A 24,901-nucleotide genomic window follows, 5' to 3' on the forward strand; every position below is an offset into this window, starting at 1 on the left:
AAATAATTCAGCTGAATTTCCTTGACACTTTGTCCTTCATATTTCTACTAGTACAGTTACTGTTGAAAATGCTTGTTTTCATTCGTCTTATATAAAATTCAAATTTTCTGAAAAGCAACATCTTGTTTATTTCTGTTACCACAGCTAACAGAAATAAACAATTTAAACATGTATCTATGTAACAAATCATTAAAACACAGCTTTCAGAATTACTGATGTAGATCTCTATAAACTGGATTATATCCCAATTCATAGAGTTGCACCAGTCACATTTAAACTCAATACTAATGCAAATAGCTGCTATTCCACAACCTCAGTTGTGTTTTATCGTCTCTCAAAGTGACAGAAATTCAACCCGGCTTCTCCCGGCCATCAGCGGTCCCGGCAGGATGATCCCATTAGAGAGGGCGAAGTCACAGCTGCGATCTGAGGGCCTCTCAGTGGCGAGGCGGGACACCCGTCCTCCCAGACGACAGATTAATAAGAGATAAACTGCAGCGCTGCCATCAGACACTGACCTCTGACCTCCCACCCTTCTCGTGTTCTTGAAGGCAGTGACGATAAGACTGAACCAGTCGGTGAATTACAGCTCGCTGGTTCGTCTCAGGTAACAAGGACTCAGACGTCTTCCGGTAAAAGTTTCAGTGAAAGTTTCAGAACCGAGCTACTGATGATTCATGCGAACACAATGACTTTTCATCCTGCCCTGATGTGGCCTTGATATTAACGCGCTGACTTATTGTAAGCAGGCTCTTTCAGAGCGGTCTGCAGGGTTTGAAGAGATAATTTGAAAAAGCGGCTACAAACAGATGGTGATCAGAAATAGGAAAGCTTTGTGAAAAAACAACGTGAAGGTTCAGTGCTTCAGACACTCGCTTCTATTTTTTTATACCTCAGTGTAAAGTTCATGAACGCACCAAATCTGAGCTGTTCTCACACATTTAACTGCTTCGCTCCTGGACTTCTGTCTCGACTAAACATTAGCATGTTGTCTGAATGCCTGTGAATATGTGTCAAAAATGTTTCTTATATAAATTAGGTTATTTTGGAAAATGTAGAAATTTAATCCATATTCTTTAGCTAGATTTAAACAATAACTAATAGTTTACTACATGTTATTCAAAACAATAAATGCAGCAAAGCTTGATTGTGTTACTCTGGAGAAACTTTCATGTACAATAATGATTGTTTATATTCTCTCTATAGAACCAAGACCTGATCAATATTTTACAATATAAATGCCGTGAATGCTTTTGTCTGGATTGAACTGTGCTCTAATTATAATCTACATTTTATCAAGTTTTTATATATTTCCTATTAAAGACGACTTTCAGGAGTATCCCTCGGTTCTGAATCTCATGTGCATGCTAAAGCAGCACCAGGAGAAACCAGCACCGCTCGGCTTTTTGGCAGTGACCTCAGGCCAGAAGAGGTCAGCGCCTCCATCTGGGAAAGACTGCAGTCTCATCGGATTAACAGCAGGGAGCGACTGTGGATCCGGATGTTATCGGAGCTCATTTCTCCTCCTCATTGGAGAAATTCCTGCTAGAAATCACTTAGAAATCACGACTTCCTCCTGGTTTGTGTTTCTTTTACAAGCTTGGCGTTAACAACTTTTCGGCTGCGTTCCTCTCAGTTTCCAGGAGAATTTACGGATAAAAAAGTAACTATTTAGAGAGAAGCCACTGCAGCTATTAGCAACAGCCTCTGTAACCATTGATTTGAATACTAGAATAAACCTGTTAATAAGCTTGTATTGACAACTTGAAAAAAAAACCAAACTCAATTTCCCTTTGATTATCACAAAGATTTACCTTTAAAATCCACAAAGGATTTGCTGAAGAATAAACAGATTGTTTATAGAGACCTGTTGATGAAAAGTCATCAGTCATTCAGTGGCTGAATTGTATGGAGGCCGCTCAGAAACCAAAACAGACATGCATCAGGGACTGAAGATGAGGCCTCTCACTTAGCAGATGTCGCTCTTTCTTACTTTGAGACGGCAGATGTGCGACAGTCCCTCTGGTGCTGTGGCCCGGCTCCTGCAGCTCCAGCTCCATGTAGTTGAGTTGTTTCTTAGACGTCGGGCTGACGGGAATATTCACGTACGTGGCGCTTTCGCTCCGGAGTCTCTCGGGAAGCGCAGCCTCTGGAGGGAAAACAAACGCTGCCCCTGCAAACACAAGAGCAAAATAAAAATCAGGCGGCTGCTTTGTTTTCTGTGTTTATTTCTCTCGTTTCGATCAAAGAAGCCAAATCCAGAATGGGACTTTTTGTCCTGCTGAACATCTTATTACACTCAAGTGCCTCATTTTTTATTTATTTTATTTATTTTTTTTTACACTGGCGAAATGTCACGCTAATGCAACAGGGTGCGTCTACTCATTTTGTCGTTGCAAACGTAATCAAAAGCTAGACTCTCCTGGAGGCTGAGAGGCTCTTGAGACTTCAGCACTTAATGACAAACTAATGTTATTTGGAGTTATTTAAATACAGAAGCTGCTAAAGGCTCTGCAATCATCCAGGAACACTGTATCCCCCGTTGCATTGTTAATTTGCTCTGGAGGCTAATTATGCACAATTAGTAAACCTGACCAGATTATTTTCCTTTTAATTACACCATTTAGTCATTTGTCGACTCCTTCATGCTGCCGGTTCCTTCTTATCCAAGGTCCAAGCTGTTAGAAATAAGGCCCACGGTCACTTGTCTGCTAATACCGAGTTGGGATGAGAAGAGGGAAATAGCGGGGCCTAAATCTGTTCGCTCATATTCAGTCGGCCGAACAAAAAGCCAAAACGTTCCCTCAATCCATTTCAACTGAACAGCTTTCTTCTGTCAAACAGAAATTATATCCCCATGTCGCCGAAAGTAAGTTGTCGACGGCATCATTTAGGGTGAATGATGGATGGGTTAAAGTGGGAAGGCGTCTTGAAGGCCAGGCTCGATGAAGGAGTGTAAAGTTGAGATCATTACTTGTACTTCAGAAACCTTTTACTCTGAATCAGCTTGAAGTTCTTCAGCAGCTTGAGTGACAGCAGATCGGACCACACCTGCCTGACCTCAGTCACAGCACATACATGATTCAACGCTTCAAAGGTTCACCACCGGTCCCTTCTGGGGCCGATTTCTACCGCTGCAGACGAGGAAAACCTCACAAAGGCTGCAGTTTTAGGAACAGTCAGACCCACTCAGCCAGGCATCGCAAGATAGCAAATGTCAAACTCACTCAAATCACTTAACGTTCCAGTTTCCTCTGTTTTGGATTTATCTGCTGCAGCAACACATCATACCATTGTATCCCCCCTCCTAACTGAGGCCATGATGGAGAGAGAATGTGTGTTAGTCCCTTCACATTTTTGTGGTTGCAGTTTTATGCTTGATTGGTGAAAGGGGACATATTTGCACGGTGATAATGTTTCTCGACAAGTTCATCCATAAATACGACAGCAACCTTTAAAAAAGACAAAACGTTTCTGTCTCTAATGTGGGGCAACCCAAATGAGAGAAACATAAAGAAGCCTTTTGGATCAAAGTTAAGTCTGTAACTAAGTTGCTGATCAAACTGCTCTGTGATTTTTCACGCTCTACCACTTTGTCTTGTGATTGTCCGGAGAAAGATCTAGTATTTCTACAGATACCAACTTAAATGTGTGTCGATTCAGCCCGCCTGACCTTTACGCTCCGAATGGATAAAACACAGATTGTGTTGACAAAGAAGAAGACAGATGAAGGTGAATCCTTATATTTCAGGGACTCTCCGTAAATGGCAGCAAGCAGTGGCCATTACCCACAGCTCAGGAGCATCAGCCCCAGGGGACACTTACGATCAGTGAGAGGCCATTAGACGCCAGCAGAATCTCGGTGGGTGCAGCCTTTGGCAACAACTAACCTAATTGATCAGACAGCAAGCCAGCCCTCACAGAAGTGTGGTGTTTTATAATGGCCGTCATTAGAACAGTGGGTTTGCCCGCAGCACTACGGCTGGGGGCCTTTTTCCATGACAAACTTTGCAGAGGCTCCAGGGGAACCGTTGCAGGCTCAGCGGTGAAAACCCTGCAGACAGAAAAGGAAGATCCGTGGAGACACTTGACTTCCAGTTGGTCTCCCATCTTTAATGGGACTCTGCTCTCTATCAGACGCAGCACGGTAAGTAAAACAAGTCTAAATAAAGCTGAAGGAGTGAGGAGTGTAATCCAGCCAAAGCTGCACAAAATAAGAATTATTTTCTTATGTAGGTACCAAAATAAAGCATCTCTGCGTTATTTTGTAAGCTTGTTTTTGTCCTGTTACGCAAGTTTGTCAAATATTTACAATAAAATAATGACCTAGTTTGGGTCATTTTTTTCCCCTAGCAGCAGACCTCTGCCTGTTTGCAGCTCAGTAGTCACAGATTCACCCATTTGTGGAGCTCGACACCAAATTATTTGCTTTGTTGTGGGTTTTTCTGTAGATCATATGCAAAATTTTAAAAACGAAAATGCACCTTTAGAAACCAAAACACCAAGATGCAATGGGTGGCACGTTAAAGGCTGGCGTTTGCCCAACAGCCAATCTAGGAGCGGCATTCATTTTCCTTATACCCACCAAGTGGAGATAAGGAGAAGCATGCATTTTAGCCTCTGCGGTCATGCTGAAATGGTTTCCACTGTGGCCATTAATGCATATTATTGCATTTGAATGATTAAAATAGGCAGTTCTAGGAGAGGGCCCACCAGCCGTTCACTGTACCGCATTTGACCATTGCACTAATACAGCAGTCAGTCGTGACGAGTGAATAATTAAAAACTGTTTTACATCCATTATGTGAATGTAAAGTTGAGCTCTACTTTACATTCACATAGTTGAGCTCTGAATTTTTTCATGGGTCACCATTTGGGAAGAGCGTCAAGTTTCTGCCATGTGTTCAGTCTGAATACTGAATCCTGGCTGAATGAAGGCAACTAGTCAAATAATCATCATTTCCACATGCATGTTAAGAAGAACCAAATGAAAAACTCATCAGGACACTCTGACTAACTCTGCACTCTAAAAGCTTGCAGATGGTGAAATTAGGGCATCCCAAAATATGGCAATATTTCATTAAGCTCGCAGAGGTTCAAAATCTATAAAAATTTAAGACTCAACAGGGTAAAAATGTGCCAGAATGATTAGTTTAACATTTGATGTGATGGCTTTATTCACTTCAGTCAGTCACAAAAGTTAAAAACGCAAAACATATTTCAAATTCACAGCTGAATCCATCAATCCAACCATCTTCTCTATTCACGGATATCTATTTTTTTTCTTCTTTTTGAAAAGTTTAACTTTTAATCAGACGAAAAATAAATAAATCCCAATTTGCAATTCTGCTTCCTGATACCTGTGCCAGCGGGCCTGAGCACCCCTTGCTCATCCTCGCCCATTAACTGCCTGCTGAGGCAGGATAATGAGAAAGATGACATGGAGGCTGCCGCCGTGTGCGTGCGAGAGAAGGCACCCGAACATGACTGATGGGTTCAGCGAGAGACCGTGGCAGCTGCTGTGGCTTCTTGGAGCAGGTACGCGTTGGACCGAGGCCGTGTGTGTGTGTGTGTGTGTGCGTGTGTGTGTGGGATGCTTAAAGTGGCCAAATGTCCACTGAGAACTGTCCTCTCACCTCACGTCAGCACCACTGCACATCCCCGCACTCGTTCGGTTGCACTTCTGGTTGCTTTACATACGAGAGGCTGTTATGCAACTGAAGTTGCCGGTGTTACATAAAATGCAGATGGCGACAGAAGAGGTCCTCAGATACGTCACGACAGCAGCAGGTGGCGAACTCTGAATTACATTAAAATATACACAAACTCGGCTGCTTTAAATCCCGGTGACCTCCAAGTGCAAAGCATGTGCCATAGTAACAGTATTAATTTTAGCTTAGCAACAATTCAAACTAACATCTACAGGAAAATCACTGATGAAACCATTACTGAATTCTTACAGCATTTTTATGTTTTTAAAAATGAATAAAAATCACTTCACAGGGTAACTTGCATTTGGGTCAGTAGGTGATGAAGAACAAAGTCTATGTCACATCTATTGGGAAGTTATCAATTTTACAACCACAAGCTCCACTTTTTTTTTTTTTAAGATTTTCTGTGACAGAACCAAACCAAGTGGTGTGTATTTATGACATAGAAAGAAAATGATTTGTGGTTTCAGTGACCACAAATAAAAACCTGAAAAGTTTGTCCAGTTTCTCATCCTCGCTGAATAAAAGCAAAGAATAAAAGTTTTAGTTTTTAAGTCATAAAAAGTGTTTTGCATGCAGATTAAAGTTCAATTTTGTTCACATCTGACTAGAACACATCCTTCAACATATTTGCTGTGTCCATTCCACGGCCTAATGAATGGAGTTTCCTTGTGAGCACATTCTCCAGGCTGAGTGGGGAATCTCTGCAGCTCCCCCAGAGTTGCCATGATCCTCTTTGCTTCTCATGCCTCAACTGAGCGGTCCACCTCTCAGTTTAAGTGGGCCGCCATCTCTTGGTAGGTTTGCACCACAGTTTTAGAGAAACCGGATTACAAAGAGTTACATACATTTACCAATTTTCACATCTTTGCACATCTTTTCCTTTCCACTTTAAAGTTTTTCACCACTTTGAGTTGGTCGATTACATAAAATCCTGACAAATTACATCAAGGTTTTTGGCCATAACATTATGAAAAGTTGTGAATGCTCCTGCAAGGTAGTGTATTCATGTTTATAAGACATTATAAACATAGAGAGGGATGCTGATGCTTTTCTAGCACTATGGGAAATAAATTTGTGTTCATATTCTTTGACTAATAAAGCTAAAATACTGCTCCGTGATATTTATAAGACTTGACAGTCATTTACTTCCTACACTGCTCCAATTATCAAAATGTGATCAGACATTATTACCAATCTTTTGTTACTGAATATGAAACAATCTTCAGTCGACTTGCTTCAATTTAAATTCATTTCACTTACTCTGATGTGACTGGCGTGTGGGTGGCGGTCTTTGAAGAAAGTTAAACACCATCTTGTTGAATCATTTTTTAATTAAATTTGTACAAATTTAGAATAAAGATGTCAACACAGCTTCACGAGTAGATTAAGTGGAGCTGTGAGGATTTCTGAGGGCTTTGAAACATTTTTTCCTCCTCTGTTTGTAATGAGCTTTCTGTTTGCACAGGCTCCACAATTACAACAAAACTGCTGAAACTTTTCCAAAGACGGACATCTTGACTTCAGCTAAAAGAAACGGCTAGCATAAAGATTCTTGGGGAACAATTGGAGCTCATGTTTGTTGTTCTGTCTTACTCAAGAACTTGATCCAAACATAAGTAAACATCTTTAGAGACAATGGTAGGGTGTCTGAGGTGAAATGCAGATAGAATCCAGAGGAAAAACAACTTAAATGTTGCTGCAGCTTTTCGCCCAGAGAGACACCGGGCGATGAAAGTTACACTACTGCTTCTAGAAGAATCTGTTTGCCGAGTTCAAATGAAAACGCCAAAAAATGTTCAGCCCAGAAGCACACTTGAGTTTGATAGGCTGTTAGTGACAAAGACAAAATGAATACTATGCTTTTGTTTTCTTTTTATCTAAAATGAAAACCAGCAAAATATTACCAAACTATAACAAAAGCAGAAACCTTCAGTTTTGGCTGGTTGAAGCACTTCAGCTCAAATTTAAGCTGTTTTTAAACCTTGAAAAGGCCTCGACCAAGGTATGACTTTTATTCTTAAAAGTTTTAACTTCAATTAAAATGAAATCAAAAACCCGATGCTAATGAAAAGGGAGATATACTCTTCGAACTTTATCACTGTGGTGCAGTTGGCAGCGAGTAAATCCTGGAATGAGATCTGATTGGTTTATTTTGAGATACATAAAAGAAGAAAAACAAACATGTTGTATAATGTACACATTATACTCCATACTGGGTAAAAAGTGCTACAAAATAAGATTTATATGTATATCTTGGTGGATGTAGGACTACAAGCAGGACAATATTTTATTGTCTCAGTTTTAAATTTAAATTGCTGAAAATTTGGTAGAAGCCCAGAAGTTGTCAAGACAACAAATCAGTCACCATTTGTCAACATTTATTTTAATAGTAATGAAACGGACAGCTTGGAAGAACAAAAATCCGTTTCAAGACATTTGTGAGGCCTTAAAGCTGTAAGGAAACAAATCGGGATTTTGACTGGAAGGTTCTTGGCAGCTTTGAAATGAAGAGTCCATGTTGTCAAAAACAAAAAACAAAAAAAACAAAAAAGTTAATTCTGCAAGAAATGTAAGAAAGAAAACCGCCTCGTTGCCACAATATTTCAAACCTTTTTTTGTCCTTATTTGGAAATAGATGGCCAACAATCCAGGATTCTAATTTTCACCAATCGTGACTCATTCAGTTCATTTTAACAACTCCCTTTGTCATTTTTACACCACGCTTTGTTTTTTGTCCATTTCTTTTTGAGCTCGTCGATTCGGCTCAAATAATTCATCAAGATATTTTAAGAATAGACATGAGCTGCTTTCTGGTGGGAAGTTGAAAAGTAATAAAAAAAATAAAAGAGTCACAGATTCAAAGTCTGGTTGCATTATTTCCCGGGTGAGCTTTTTGCAGAGAGTATTAGGAGAAAATAAAAAAGATAACTTATAGTATTGCATAAGGCATAAAAGACATCTAAACATGTAAATCAAGATATTATCTAAGCCAAAATAGTGACAGTAGTCACCGAGATGTGACTCTAAGAGATAGAACATATTATTCAAAAATCAGGATTAAAAAGCCACAACCCAGATTCCAAATGTAAACATCGTATTTACAGAAATATGTCCCGTGCCCTGGTTACATTATATTTCAAGTGTTTGTTCATGACGGCCTCGGTTACATCAGAAGGAAAAAGGTGGGAAACTTGTCATCCTGTGACGCACAGGAGAGACCGGTTGAGAAATAAAATAAAAATTTGGTGTTTCCAACTATTTGGAAGTGTTCTGGAGACTGGAGACTTCAGAGCCAGCCTCCACTCTGAAATGAGTCGAATCCTGTCACGAAACAGTTTCTCAGTGCATTTTTCCAGAAAACAGCATTGGGTTTCTGTGAAATGGTTCCTGAGTTGATAACACGAAGTGATTTCTTACACTAAACGTTGAGTTAAAAATTGCTTACGACCCTCAACTTGACCAAATGTTAAAATGGGAAACTTTTTCTCTGCAAAATATAACGGTTTTGGGTATATGCAACAATTTTCTAGCCATACTTTCATATCTTACATAAATGAACAAAAACTTTAAGGTGCAAATTTTGACGAGTTGAAACGAGCCACACCCGCTATGTTTGCGTTCATCCTTTTTTCATTAAAACTATTTCCACCGACAGCTGGCGTGTTGCTCTGCTCCATACAAGGAAAACAATTAGTAAAAACAATGTTCATCAACGGCACAGTCCGCTTGGTCCATTTGCCTGAATAAAGTGAATTACAGCGTGGCTGTTCTTCCCTCCTCAGGGATATTATGCCATCTGTTAGTCTGCTTCTACAGACTGAGTTATTTTGATAGACTCATTTCGATCCTCGCACACCAAGCAACAGGTGAAGCATCAAAGCAATCTTGATTCAAGTGGGTGACTCATCCATTTATTTCACTATCAGTAAGTGGCTTGCGGTTATTTTAGGAAACCTGAGTAAGTTAAACTCGCTGAAATTGTAAATGTTTGACAGGGTGGTTGGATGAAAGCAAATTAAGTCGAAACCTGCCTGGATATGGTGACCAAATGAAGTGGTTTTCACTCACCTTCCGCCTCTTGGAGGAACCTCCGCTGGCCGTAGCTGCCCATTAGCTCGTATTTGCTCTTCTCTTCAGCCTGCAATACAGACAAGTGAGAACTCTTAAACATAATTTGCAGTGAGTGGCCATACCAAGCACATGAATTCATTACGTAAGTGTGATTTTCTACTTTTTACCCTACTCAGTGGACATGTCAGGAGGATTTATGGACAGAGTGGATGAGCAGGATTAACTGAGAAGTCAGACCTTGTCTCATTTGTGGAAACCAAGTCTAAGGTGTTATTATCCAAGACGTTGCTGCTCTCAGAGCTCAGTCGTGTAATCCCAGACACCCGACAGCACTGCTGCTGGGAAAATTGATCAAAGACCACAGACTTCATGTGGCCACCATTACAATCAAGGCTGGAACGTAAGATGTGAACAGTTTCTATCTGAGCTCACTGCTAGATCATTACACATTTTTTTTTATCACAATGTTTCATGAAAGCCATGAAATCACAAGTCATAAAATTTGTCGGCATCACAGCAATCAAATCCTTCTTATAATTGCTGAATAGCGATTTCCGATGTGCGATTTCCAGTGGTATTTAAAAAATAAAATCTGATTATGAGCTGCTTGGGATTGAAAGGTCTGATTTCCATCAATCTAATCTTTGTCTGTTTCCATAGATACGACATCAAATTCAAGTTGGACGCTGCCTGGGCCACTCTAAAATATTAAGTCTTACTTTTATTTCAAAGAGACATGCTGGTAAAATTAAAATTTTACTTGAAACTTTAATCTACGAAGGCTACATTAAATAAAGTTTGCATGTTCTCCCTGTGCATGGTGGGTTCTCTCCAGGTTCTCCGGCTTCCTCCCACAGTCCAAAAACATGACTGTCAGGTTAATTGGGCTCTCTAAATTCTCCCTAGGTGTGAGTGTGTGCGCGCATGGTTGTTTGTCTTGTATGTCTTTGTGTTGCCCTGCGACAGACTGGCGACCTGTCCAGGGTGAACCCCGCCTCTCGCCCGGAACGCAGCTGGAAATAGGCACCAGCGACCCTCCCGACCCCATTAGGGAAGAAGGGTGTAAGAAAATGGATGGAAAATATGGATAATCTGAAAACTTGCATTAGATTTCTATCAGAGTAATTATTTTTAAAAAAATCACAATTCAGTCCACAGAAACTTATTTTAAGTCCTTCTTGCTGCTTGCATGTCTGTGATTCTGTGCAGCTGCGGTTTACATAGTTAAATTTCACAATAAGAAATGACAGGCTTGTCAACTTGATACCAATAAGAATAAAACATTGGGTTTGCTTTGTAGTTTGTTATTGTCAACTGAAAAATAGTTTGCGCTGCTGCTGTGCATTTTCACGGCAGATCCGAAGTTTGCCTGGATTACCGCTCACTTTCGTGCAACACTCATTTCTGTACGCGCCGAGTTGCGGGTAAATTATTGCGCAGGTTGTTTCTGCGTACACAATATTTTTACATGAGGCCTCCAAAGAGGCAAAATACCTCAGAACAACGAGCGTCTCAAACATATTTGCCATTTTACCACAGACTTAAACTTCCTGCAGAAGCTGGATGAATTTTGGTAAAATTTAAATTGTATTTTTTGATATTTGTTTTAACAAATGATTTGTTCTGAAAACCCTAAACGAGGCCGTGTTGGTCACTGTATGTTCCTGTCTGCGTCTGATGAGATCTGAGCCAAGATGGCTGAAGTGTTGTTGTCATTCTGCAGCTATTATTGAGCCAGTTTTCAAATTCCCCTATAGAGGCTTTTTCTAAAAAGCAGCTAAGGCTTTTTCTGGTGTTACTGAAGACTTTCTCTTTCTCTTCAGTATTGTTCTTCCTCTGCTAAAGGCCTCCACCCCAAAGCACAGCAATCCTTCAGCTGCAGTCAGAACCGACTCTCTTACATTCAGGGTGGGAAGTAAATGGGAATTTTTTAGAAGGAAATAAAGAAAAATTAACACCCTTATTTGTCGATTCGTGACTTATTTGGGTTGTTAATGTAGGTTTTATACAAACAAAATTTTAAAAATATTTGTTTTATTTAGATGAACCTCTGAAAATCAATTCAACTAAGAACATTAATGTTAATATCAAAGAGTAACACACACTGTAGGTAACGTGCATTGTATGTTACAAGTTGAAATTACTGAAACTAATCATCACCTAAACAAAATATCAACAAAAAACCCCATCTAATAATCCAGTGATTTATTTTATTCCAAACATAAAACGAGAAACTATAAATCAGCAAGACTGAAAACAAGAAATTCTGAAAGATTCTATTTTATTTCTTGAATTAGAGATTCAGGACTTATAAACTAACACGACGTCCAGTTTGCTGGTTTAAATAAAGTTGCATGTGTGTAAAGAGCTGATTGTGTGAAGCGGATCACAGCGTTGTGCCGTCGTACCTCTGGGTGTTTCTCCGGCATCCGACTCTCCATGACCTCATAAGCAGGACCAGCTCCGCGTCGTTCTTCTTTACTATCAAACGTTTTCTCTGGTAGAACAGAAGAATATGTTTGCTGAAGTGACACCATGCTCTATATTAAAGTCAATTATCATTTCTCTAAGAACAAATTATTCAGATCCCTTAATTACAAACAAGAGACAAACATATTTGTAATCTTAATCGCCAATCAAGCACAAGTTCCATTCAAAGAGGGAATACAATTCAATTTTTACTACAATTAAGATGCATTTTAAAAGGTCTTTGGTTAGTGTTTATAAAATTATGATTGAATAACCATATGTCCAAATATGTTAGCAAACACACAAGGTGTTCTAGGGAGTTTTTACATGACTGTACCATGCATGTCCAATACACAATAACACTAAAAACAATCTTTATACTTTGTTTAATCCGTTTTGTAAACCAACAATCACACACTGTGAAAACATGGAAAGTCAAACATACCTGGAGAGAGGAATCTTACAATGTAAAGAACCATAAAGTAATTTCCACCCACATGCTATCAAAGTAGGTTTAGTCTTGCTTTCTTTCACAGGCACATTTTTACTTTGACCTTGATAATTTGGAGACACATTAAAAGATAAAGAAAGTGTTTAAATTTGAGCCAAAGTGGACTGATGGATGACACAAATGGTGCCGACACTAATAGAAGTGATGGAAGATGTGCTTTCTTGTTTCTGATACATAATTACCTACATATGACACAGTTACAGTCTGTGTCCATAATCCATTACAAAAGAATATTTTAGCACCAACAAGGTGATTTCCAAAGTTTCATAGATCAAACCTCAGTTCAGTCTTCCAGACCCGATTCCTCTCATCCTTTCATTTGACTTCCATCATTTTATAAGCACACGCAGCGCGAAATGCTCTGGTGGTCAGAAACAAGGACTGTGATGAAAATGAAAACAAAAAGCATCTAAAGTTCAAAGGAAAAACTGAAAGGTCTTCTGAAAATCTAAGTAACTATTAATCAAAACCACCTTTACAAAAAGTCTAAATATGATTTAGTGGTGGTTGTTATGTGCTTTCGGCACATTGTATTTATTTCTATTTTCTTTCTTTTGGATCGTCTTGTATTTACTTTAGTTGTATGGCGTTTTGTTGTTTAATGTACTTTGGAGTTTAGATAATCATTTATTCTAATTTGGTTTGTTAATTTGTGACGCTGTTGGACCGCCTATAAATAGGCTGGGTTGCGCCAGGTAACGGCGACGCCCACTTCCAACCACCACCTAGGATGCATGCGATTTGACGTCTCCAGCCTGCCTCACGGTAGTTTTTGTTAGCCCTTTGTTTGGTTGTGATTTTGACCTGGTGGGACCGATTGTCCTGTTTTCGAATTTTCCTTTTCAGTAGTTTCTTTTTTTGTAGTCCGGTACTAGCAGAGGCTTGCCCCTGTATAGGGTTGGCCCCTGCTGTATCGTTTTTGTTCCTTTGATCGGCTCATCAGGTCCAACTTTCTGTTTCTACTTTGGGATTTTTGTTTTCTTTTGTTTTTTGGGACACGGGGAACACTGAGGATTGGTTCTCTCTCTTCCTTCACAGGAAAAAGAAGATAAAGAAAAGGTCCAGAGAGTGGTGAAATAAAATACGTTTCAATCCTCATTTTTGTCTTCGTGTCCTCAAATATGTTGTGCCCTGTGTGGACGTAACAGTGGTGCAACATATTTGCACAGCACCGACATATAATCAACACGTTTTAACTAAAGCACATTAACTGGGTAACTTATGCATGTTTTGGTGTAGATCTTCGGTTGAATTGCACTTCATAATCTTGCATAAACTCTACAAAGTCAACAACCTTATTCATTAGATGTCATTTTAATAGGAGTAGCTGTTCATAAAATATGAAAAAAAAAAAAAAATCATTTACTAGAAGAATATGCAGCCAATATAAATAGTCTAATTCCTCAATCTTTATAGTGCAAGTTCAGGTGAGCTTAGTTGAAAATGACAAGCGACGAACATCAACCGGTGCAAAGAGTAAAAACTTATTTGATTAAACAAAAGCTGGCAGGAAAAAGAAGAGGTGAAAAAAGGACGAAGAGAAGATCCACTTCAGAGGAGAGAGTCACGAAGGACACCGGGGGGTCAGGGTGGGGGGTCTCTCTTACCTTCACTTCCTGTTGAGTCATTTACATCTTCCGGCCGACGCCGCTCATCAACGTCCCTGAGGAGTTCATCAAGCAGCTCCTCATCAGCAGTTCTGTCACTGCCTTGGCTTTTCTTCAGGTACAGTCCAGTCGGGAAGCTCCGACAACCATGAATGCCCCTCCTGCTGGGCATTTTAGCAGGCGTGACCTGCAGCGGAGGCTGGCCGAGCTCTCCTCCACACTTCAAACAGTTTTCATAAACGACAGCTCTTTTGTCCTGCTGGGAGCCCCACGGCGGCGCAGCCTGTGCCAAGATGAGCTCATTTGCCGGAGCGGGGCTCATTGACTCGTACAGGTTCGCCGTGTGCGGCCGGCCGCCTGCACTCAGGAAGCTGAGCAGATCAGATAAGAGGTCGGCTATTTTTCTCTCTCCTCTCTTTGGCGGCAGCGACTCCTCACCCGGCTGCACTCTTGGCGACTCTGTCATGCATCCAGTGGAGGCCCGGGACGTGTCCAGAGTATCCTTCACTGCAGTGGTGTGCATGACGGTGCACGGCTGATGGATTACTGAATTTTCCCAGCATGCATCGATGCGTCTGTTCATGCAAGAAACAACACATGCACTATGTTTAAAAAGTTTTGAAGAGATTTGTTCTTACCTGGTAAGGTTGGTATTCCTGAAGAACCCATTTGGAAGTAGGGGTTACCCTATGAAACAATGAAAATGTGACATTATAATGCATCTAGACTGTTTCCTTCATAGTTTGAGTGGCTTTAGAGTCATTCAGAGTGGTTGAATTTAGTTTTTATCAGATTGCAAATCTAAAATATTCAAAATTAAGTAAATGCACAACGCCAAATTAATGCATTTGGTAAAAAGAAACTGTCAGCACATTAAATGCTTCTTTGTCCAAGCTTGGTAAAGAAGTTTATATTTAACAGGACAACTCATGATGTACACCTTGAAGAGCTTGATGAAGACAAAGGCTAAAATTTTTATCTTTTTAAAAATAAATTTATTCAAAAGAGTGAAGCTGATTGGAGCGTTTAAGAAAGTCGTGAGCCCACCAGTTTCTATGAGAAGCACTTTATAGTTCAAGTAGGAACAATAATTTTCAAAATTACTCATTCGATGGGTACAGTCATCTAATTATTTCAATACAGACAACTTTTTAGGTTCAATTGTTAGCAGAAATAGCAAATTGGTCAATCATACAGCAGCAGATCAATGAATCTAGATGCTGTAAAACAAAACTGAAACTGAGCTGCAATCTGTCAATGAAAGAGGTTTTAAGTGACTTTGAACTGCTGAGCTTGTCTCAATATTTCCAGAAACTGCTGCTCCATTAGTATTTTGACACACACCAGTCCCTTTGCATGAAAACAGAAAAAATAAAAATAATCAAGTATCTGGCCGCTGTGTGGATGAAAATGCCTTGCTGATGTCATAGGAGATTGGACTGACCTGTATGTGACGATAGAAAGGCAGGAGTAGCTCAAATAACGACTCTTTACAATCAAGGTTGCCAAGGTTACCAGCCTTAAATCAGGTAAAAGCATCAGACCACATATGATGCTACTCCTTGTCAGTCGACAACAGGAAGCTGAGGCTAAAAATATCTCACACTCAACAAAACTGGACAATATGAAAAAGATGTTTCCTTGATTTTATCTAAATGGGAGATTTTAATTTGTTGGATATTCAGCTAACAAGTGCAGCAATGAGGTTTTCATGACAATATGGACCACGACATCTAAGGAATGTTAACACATTCAATCTGTGCCACAAAGACTTAAGAGAGTCCAGAGGCCAAGAAAGGGTCCTAACTAATCATCTGTACCTTACAAAGCAGCCGGTGCACCGTAAAATGAACCCGCTTTAAAAATTACAGTCTGTTTTGATCAGACAGAGAGCAAACTTACAAAATCAGCAAACAACCACATACATTACATATGTAATTAAGGAAATATGTCACTTTCATCATTTCCTGAGGTTTGATTTCTACCCACCACTGAAAACGAATTGTTAAAATACAAACACTGAAAAAAAACACGTACTAACAAAGAAGTTGATAAATAAGATGAATTACTGTATTTTCAGCCCAGAAACAATAATTATGAAGCAGGAATATGCATCATCTCTGGTGACCGCATAACCATACAAATCTGAAGAATGAATTTAGTTAATTTAGTTTTAATCAAAAGCAAAACCTTCACCTAAATGCTTCAAATGTAAAAGACGCACCAACAAAAGTAGAAAGAAAAGAGTGAGAGACTCGCTGGCGGCTCAGTGTAAAGACCTGCTCTGAACAATGACGGTGTGAAGCTAAATGCTATGCTGACTTGTTAGACAGATGGGCCGTGGGTTTGTTAGTCGTTCTGCCACCAAAACGCAGCTTGAAACCACAAAGGTCAGTGTTACAGTAATCCACAGAGCAGATGAGACGCTGCTGATAAAGCAAACACACAAGCTGAGGCTGCCTGACTAATCAAAAGGAGAAACGATCAGTTTTTCTTACCTTAAACCCACCACACACTGAGCAGATGGCCACTACAGTTTTGGAGGCAGAGAGGGAGCTGCAGGTAAGAGAGGACCCACTAGAGGGCAGCGCCTTTGTTTTCCTGCCGTCACTTGAAGGGCCCTGTGCGTGTGCAGGATCTGACTGTCCATCCGTCGCCTCTGACTGAACCTCAGCTGTTGTCGCTCCACCTGCGCCCCCCAAATCAGACTCTGTTGGGCAGTCTGAAGGAACAGGGTGGTCTTCAGTTGTTTTAAAGGGCTCACAGTCTTTGTCGCCCCCACTCGCTTCATGCAACACTCTCCTGGGAGAGTCATAGAGGTACCCAAGAAGCGTTGTTGGCACCTGGTACTCCTGTCCAGGAGCAGTGGGGCAACTGCATGGGCTTAGCTCTTGAGCCAGCTGTGGGGGTAAACTGAACACGGAGCTAAAATCCTCCCCTGGGGCGATGTCCAGGCTGCCTGTGTACGAGGAGAAGCTCCCGGAGTAGGACGACTGGCTGCCGGTGGCGATGCCGCTGTCTGAAGAGCTCTGACGGCCGATGTCCTGAAGCTGCCGGGGCGGCTTGGCCGAAGGTCGGCCCCCGCCTCCCTGGCCGGCTGAAAGCTTCTCTACAGTCTGCAGAGGCACCTTAGCGCTTCCGGTGGCGTTTGAGGCGGGTTCGGTCCAAATGGCCAACCTGCTGCCGATGCTGCCGTCTGACTGGCTGGTGTCGGACGTGTCGGAGGAGCCAGATATGCTGCGGTCGTCTCCCCCAGCAGATGGAAAGTACGTGGATGAGACTGCCAAGAAAAAATATATATATTATGTTCAACATTTCATAAAGCAAATTAAAGCCCCATGATATCATAAACTGGTTAAACATAAGTGTCACTAGTGCTGTCAGTGGATTAAAAAAATCTGATTAATCAGATTAATCTCTGTTGGGCAGTCTGAAGCATAGTGATCTGCGATTAATCACTATGCTCAAGTTTGTAAGCTTGAAAAGTAAAATTGCATCTTTTCAAAACAGTTTTTAACAGAAACTATCTACTGCCTCAAACCAAACATGTCTGAAGATTCTGTTTTCCAGGTTTTCATATTCAGGAAGTTTTGCTTCAAACGTTAATTTAGAAATGTTAACTATAAACTGCTTGAGGTTTGGTGGAAGGATAATTCATCATTGCAATATGTACATACTACCTTTGGTTTTATCCAAACATCCGTCACTGTGTTTTTTTAAAGTTTCCCACTGGGTACAGCAGTCTGATTCGCCTCGCTCGTCCTTTGACTCGTGTTTGTGACTCTGCATTGCTGAGCGCAGCACAAGACACAGGAATGCGCAGGAGAGATTTTTAGGTCAAAATATGTAAGACAGATGAATCTGCTTAATGTAATAAAATATAAAAACTTTTTAGATTAATTCCATTCGTTAATGTTGACAGTCCTAAAAGTAATATTTACAGTGGCGACGTGAACGTTTGATCAACATTTCAGTTTAAAATTCTTGACAGGCAAAAGCACAAGAGTCCAACTCCAGTGTCCAGCTGAATGAAGTAACCAGATAGATAATGATGATTCAGCCATTTGATTCATCTGTGTTGGACAAGGGACACATCAGAAAGTCGCAGGACACTGGAGGACTGGACTTTGACAGCTCTGGGTTGGAGGATCCCACCTGTGCTGCTCTCACTAGAGAGCATGCTCAGTCGCTTCTCCAGCTCCTGGGTTTCCAGGTTCAGCTTCTCCTCTGAATTTGTTTGGCTTGAATTGAGTTCTGCAAAAAAAAGAAGAAAAAAAAAATCTTCAGGATAGATATAGGATAAAGGTGTGATGTAAGCTTAAACTGTGAGAATCCCAAAGCTTTGGCTGGGCCTGGAAAAAGAGGTCTAGCATTGCAATGTTTGTGCACCAGTACAAGGTTTATTTATAGCACTGCCACGCGGCTCTTTTGGCACGCTTTCTATTGCTGCTGCTGGTAAGATTCTTGGAGCCGAGCAAGGATCTAATGTACCTGGAATCGCCAAGGTCAACTCTGACGCTGAATTGATTCAGAGCTCTGATTTCTGTCTGATCTTTCCAATCCTGAGCAAAGTTTTTAGTAAATGTGAGATTGTGTTTCACGAAAAATAACTATTTTTACTCCGTGTGAAATTCCATAATCTTACAAGATTGAGACTAAAGATTTTGAAAAACTAATTTGGCAGCATTTCCCCTACTGTGTATGAGTGGGCTCTTCATTAACCCTTTGAAGTCTTGCTCTGATTTGGAGTGCATTAACCTCTAGGACTAGAGGTTAAAAGCCAAGAATGAGACGCTTGAGAAATTTTCATACAATGTACAAATCCTCGTCTGTGGTTTAGGAAGTTGTGACGTGCAGCGCTGCTCGTTAGTGTTGATTCTCGTTTAGGCGACAATCGTATCGATCCATGTATCAACAGCAAAACAGCAATAAGTAAATGTGCCAAACAATGCAATGTGACCTGCAATAATCAGTTTTGCTCCAACTGCACAAGAAAACATGAGTTTTGTTTTGCCAAAACACAGGTCGTTTTGAGAGGAACATCTGCGTTTTGGGATTAAAAAAAAACAACAACAAAAAACACACACACACATGCACACAAGTGTGATGTTTTAACTAAATGGGTGGTTTAGTTGGGAGGTTTCCCTGGATTTTATTTAAGAGTAAATAAGTAAAGCTGGCTGAACACATAGATGCCGCAGTTTTAAGACTTTTTAAAGACATTTTAAGAACATCGTGTTTTTTCCTTTACACTCATTTCCAGGGCCGGAGCAGAATAGGACACACAGTCACACCTAATGGCAATTCCACAAAGACCAAGTAAATTTACCACAGTCATGTTTGTGCACTATGAAATTAAGTACTTTTGCAAAGCCTTTCGATAAAATCTACTCTGTTTAAAAAATCTGACATTTTCTTTCAAAGCTCATGTTAAACAAACTTTGAAAATGTTCCTGTGTCTACAGGTACGACAAATCGAATGAAAGTTTAATAAAGGAATCCATGATGACGAGCAAATTACAAAACATGCCAAAAAAAAAAAGGTCTCTGCTATTTGCCTTTAAGAGAACTTGCCTTTACATATCTAATTAATATTTCAAACTTAATAAATCTTAAATCAAGAATGCAGATCAGAAAGTTGATAAGAGTTTATGATATAGAGCCTGGGGCAACACAACAGCTCAGAGCGACAAGCGAACCCAGCGTCGTTACAGCAGTTAATCAAAACTGTCAGCCAACCTGCAGGACGACACGGCGACCCAAAAGTGAAAACAAGACGCATAACTGTTCACCACAGAGGAGATTTATGACGGCAGAACCTTAAAAAGTGACAAAAACATCAGCAGGGAGAGTTGAGCGCCGGCTGACTGATCAGTCGAGGCAGCAGAGGAATCCTGAGGATGAGGTTACACACATGCTCAGAGTGATTACGAGGCTTTGGCTTCTCTGCTTGTGTGAACTGTGACTTTGACCCCTAGGGCCCCTCTCCAACATCGTCCCTGCTATTTATTGCTCTTCGCACTCTAATAATAGGACGATGAGCTCAACCTGTGATTGGGCGGAGAGATGAGTGAAAACTGGAACATGCACAAACCTCTGCAGGTAGCACTGTGGGAAACAAAAGACAGCAAAGTTCCTCACAGGACAGAGGTCATGAGTGTTCGGCACTCAGTGGGTGTATAATAAGAGTATGTGAACTTCACATATAAAAGTTTTTAAATAAAGGATAAAATGTGGTTGCAAACCACTGTCTAATAATTAAAGCAGAAAAATATCTTTTTAAATCTTGTTTGACCTCATAGGTCTGGGTTATCCGTTTCCAACTCCTGATCAAAGAAAAATAATTGCTTTTCAAGTTGGCAATTAACAGAAGGGACTTTTTATTCTTAGTGTAATGTTGGTTCTCCTTGTATCTGCAGAAAAGCTGGAGAAAATTTTTTGGTCATTTGTTACATTTAAGGTGGCCCAAAGAATTTATATTCCCTTCAAAGCACAATTAAATCAGATGTTGTCTGAATTACTGGCTGATTCACAGGATTATCAAATTGGATAAAAGACATCTTAGTGAAGGATTCTTGAATCCACCAACTTATTTTGCAGAAATTGTTTCACTCCAGGTGAGCAACACGGCAGCTTGGATTGATCTTTGAATGAAACGCAGCAGACAAGTACCAGGCTTTGCTTACGTTGCCTCTTTTTTTGTACTCTTGTTCTGGGGTCTAAAAGCTCCCCGTGTTATTTATTGACGCTTTTTTTCTCATGTCTTTTTGAGCTTAGGAGGGAAAACGCTTTGCAGTACTTGCCTGGCAAAACGGGCCGCAGTCCGAACGGACCTCTGCTGGGGCAGATGCCTCTGACGATGCAGTCGAACAGGAAGCTGATCTGCTCGCCTTCTGCAGATGCCAGAAGAAAAACACCAGCCCCTGTAGAAAGTGGACGTCATCAGTCTAAGTTTTCTCCTTTTTAAAAAAATTTTAAATAACATCAATCGGCTAATAAACCATGCTAATGTCTTCTTGAGGTTCTGCTTTAAATACAGTAAGACTAATGGGCAAAAATGTAAAGATCACACAGTTGGTAAAATGTCCACCATAACATAAAAGTCGGTGAAGTCAAACATAGCAAGTGTCACCATATTCCGGACTTCAGTCATTTCTTCAGTTTTAAGGTTCCTTGTTCTTAATGTTTGGTTTTCAAATGTATTTTCAGCTCTTAGTAACAATCTTTAGAGAAAAACTGTCTTTACTATTTTTGTTTTTTTCTGTCTTCTCTGGTCTTCAGTTCTGTTTGAATCTTGATCATGTCCGACGTTGGGCTGAGTCTCTGGTTTTTTCCCGTTTCTGTAATTGTTTCCCATGTTCCCCGTGCATTCTGTCAAATATTTCTTTCACTCCCTGAGATCTACTGCAGTGTTTCATCACAGTTTCTAACCAGACTTCTCGTTCTCCAGGTTAAATATATTTCAGTGTTAGTTCAGAGTCAGATCCTACCGTTTCCTCCTGCATGTCCTCTGGTCCTCGTTATTCGTCCTGACTTTTGATTTTCAGGAGGTTTTTAGTTTTTCTGATTTTGTTAAAGTAAGTAGTTTATTTTTTAGCCTCCTGCCTCCTTTGGGCTTTAGGTCGTGCTCTATTCTAACTACTCTATAACAACAAGTGGATTTCTTGCATCAAGTAGTCTTAGTAAAAACAAAAACACACCCATTGCCATCTGTCGCATTTCAACAGGAAAAACAATGTGGTCTTTATCAGGGCTTAAAGTTATTAAAAGCATTCCCAAATTTCAGCTAAGACCTCAATGAGACACTACTAAATGTCGAAGATGTTTGAAAAAATGTTTTCTATTAATAGTTTATACTTTCCAAATAACCCAGAGGCAAATCGTACAGCGTGACTCCAGTTAATCAGTCCATTTCACACACAGATGGTCTAAAGACAAGTACTAAACCTCAAAGCTGACATGGGTTTCACTGCTAACTTGCCACTGAAAGCTCTGAGGTGACAATCCTTACGCTCAGCTGTTGAATTTAACATCAGACCAATGCAGTAGGTTGAGACTAAAACGCTCGTCTTTCAGCTCGGAGGCTCAAAGAAAACAAAAACCACCGTAAGGTCAAAGGTCTCCGACATCTGACTGTACAGCTGCCGGCCCACTTCAAGACGCAAACAATAAAAGAGGTCACTCCATTCCGCAAGACCACCCTTGTAAATCGTATTTCCAATGCCACCGAGGTCAAAGGTCAGCAGTGAAGTCTGCTCGAATGTCTGCACCAGTTGAAACTGAGAATCTGCAGGCTGCTCGCTGTTATGTTATCTAATCAAGACATGTCTCGTCCAGAAAAGCAAACTAACTATTTATGAAACTTGAAACTTGCGACTGTACACCCACAAGTCGAACTTTTATTAGCAGACAAAGAGCATCAGGTGCGCTGCCAAAAGCTAGAGTGCAAAATAACCACAAAGCACAGGTGGCAGAGTTTATTTGGCTGGCGTTATTCAGAGGAAAACCAAACAAAATAAAACCTCAAGTGGACCCTTCTGGTCTCTGCTTCAACAAGTGACAAAACACCGTCTCTATAAAAAGCAGCAGAACTGATTAAACTGGTTCAGGAGGTGGGAGGTGTGAGCTTGCCTGGATCTTCACAGGCAGTCAAGAGCCAAGAGTTTCTGTTAACAACAGGAAAGTACAAAGTTCTTGGCTCTTTCTTAAAAATCTGAAACGTGTGCCGTGCCTTTGCATTCAGCCTGCTGAGGTCCACCTTTTTTTTACCCCCCACTCATTTTTGTAAACCTCACAAGTCCTGTAAACAGAATCTCAATTGGATTTACGAAGATGAAGGCTTTCATTTCTCCATTTCAATCGATGAACATCTTTCTAAACCATTCTTTTGTAGTTCTGGCTGAATGTTTAGGGTTGTTGTCCATCTGGAGGGAGTCTGTCTGTCCTTCAGAGTTGGGCATCTTGACTGGTTTTGATTAAATCTCTCCTTGCTCAGTGGGTCAGATTAAATGCAGAGCCATGTCTTGGTAAGTTTGCATGTGCATCATTCTCTTCTCATGTACAATAGGATTAAATAGACTCATAGTGATTTTATTTTTATTTCTGAATTCAGAATGATAAGATTGTTATACAAATATAAAATTTAACATGAGCTTTGCTGAGTCCTTACTAACGAAATGTGAGGTAGTGAGTGTGATCCCAGCACTTTGAGTTCAGTCCATTTATCACTTAGCAAGCACAGCCAGTGAACTGGTAAAAGATTAAACCAGTACGTGTCTCTCAAAGCGTCTAACAATGCTGCAGTCGTCAGAGGTTCTCAGCACAATTTTGATCTAGTGTCACATTTTAGAGGTGCTGGATGAGGCCCGAAAAGCTCTCAGAACCATATTAGTTCAAATTAAATATCCAGTCCAATATTTGTTCATAATTTATTTGTTTCTTAAATGATATGATGCATTTTGTCAAGCATCTCCTCAGACCTCATTAGGCCTAATTGAAATGATTCTGCAACATAACTTCATTTCCTCTGATCATCTGAGACCCGGTGTGGGTTTGGAGCTACTCTCGCAGCAAAACCGATCAATCTGGGGATTTTTATAAAAGGGACCAAACACCCCTGTTTATTATGCACGGGATGACATGATTTATGGAAATAGTCCCGGAGAAAATGTGGAAATGAAACAAACACCGCAAAGCGCAACAATGTGCCAAAGAGATGCAGGCAGCAGAATATACAGAGTTTACTTTTATTGCTAATTATTAATGATGATAATTACCAATGTTAATCTAGCACACTGTTCACCAAGGTTATATATTTTTTTTTAAAACTGTGTTTATCATCTGCTTTGCTGGAAAAGTGCATTTGAGTTCTTGCGTGAATTCCTGACATAGATAAATCTCTTAAGCATAATTAAATGATTCTGATGAAACCTAAGAAAGTTATTTTAGAGCAAAAAAAATAAAGTGAGCTTGAAGACGCTTTTGAGGCAAATGTAATTCACAGAGCTGAAAAAAGTCTGCGGTATATTAGTAATATAATAAATTATTCAGAAAAATAATTCCCACTTCATCCATTTTAAATCAGTCACTTGCATTATTTGGAAAATAACCACGCAGTTATTATTCTCATTACTTATTAATGTGTTGACCTTTTAAGATGAAATTCTGATCTAAATGTGCATTTAAAAGTACATTGATACAAAACTTGAGGGCAAGAGAAAAATTATTAACCTGAATCTTTTGCTGCTTTCATTAGCCATCTGTCATTGCAGCACCAAGCTAAACATCCACTGTTAGCAGAAAACACTGAGCAGAACCTTAAGAGGTTCTGGGGGAGTGGCTCATACTTCCCTGAGAAAGGACACAGATTACATTACCAGATTGTACTTGTTGTTTTGGAAGTGAAAGTAAAAGCAGTGCCTGCTGGTTTTACATCCTGTATGTGAATCTGTTGCTGGAAAGTTTCACCATTCTCATCATATTCACTTTTTTTTTTTTTTTTATGTAAGAAATGATGCTCCTACATTAGA

The 24,901-nt window shown here is 40.2% G+C and overlaps 1 protein-coding gene across 4 annotated transcripts in view; it reads right to left on the minus strand.

The window, feature by feature from the left end:
- Positions 1–24,901, minus strand: part of LOC122819975 (protein Dok-7-like) — a 34,576-nt gene that overhangs the window by 3,032 nt on the left and 6,643 nt on the right. Inside the window, exons 5-13 of one of the 4 annotated variants that reach the window (XM_044097075.1) lie at positions 21,176–21,295; positions 18,528–18,626; positions 18,053–18,163; positions 16,871–17,652; positions 15,011–15,059; positions 14,373–14,879; positions 12,194–12,282; positions 9,783–9,852; positions 1,994–2,173 (exon numbers count right to left, since the gene is read on the minus strand). In XM_044097075.1, coding sequence (XP_043953010.1) covers positions 1,994–2,173; positions 9,783–9,852; positions 12,194–12,282; positions 14,373–14,879; positions 15,011–15,059; positions 16,871–17,652; positions 18,053–18,163; positions 18,528–18,626; positions 21,176–21,295 — 2,007 coding nt within the window. The remainder of the gene's footprint in view (positions 1–1,993; positions 2,174–9,782; positions 9,853–12,193; positions 12,283–14,372; positions 14,880–15,010; positions 15,060–16,870; positions 17,653–18,052; positions 18,164–18,527; positions 18,627–21,175; positions 21,296–24,901) is intronic. The other 3 variants (XM_044097077.1, XM_044097076.1, XM_044097078.1) reach the window with 3 other exon arrangements.

This window comes from Gambusia affinis, linkage group LG18 (assembly GCF_019740435.1).
Source record: "Gambusia affinis linkage group LG18, SWU_Gaff_1.0, whole genome shotgun sequence".
NCBI lineage: Eukaryota > Metazoa > Chordata > Actinopteri > Cyprinodontiformes > Poeciliidae > Gambusia > Gambusia affinis.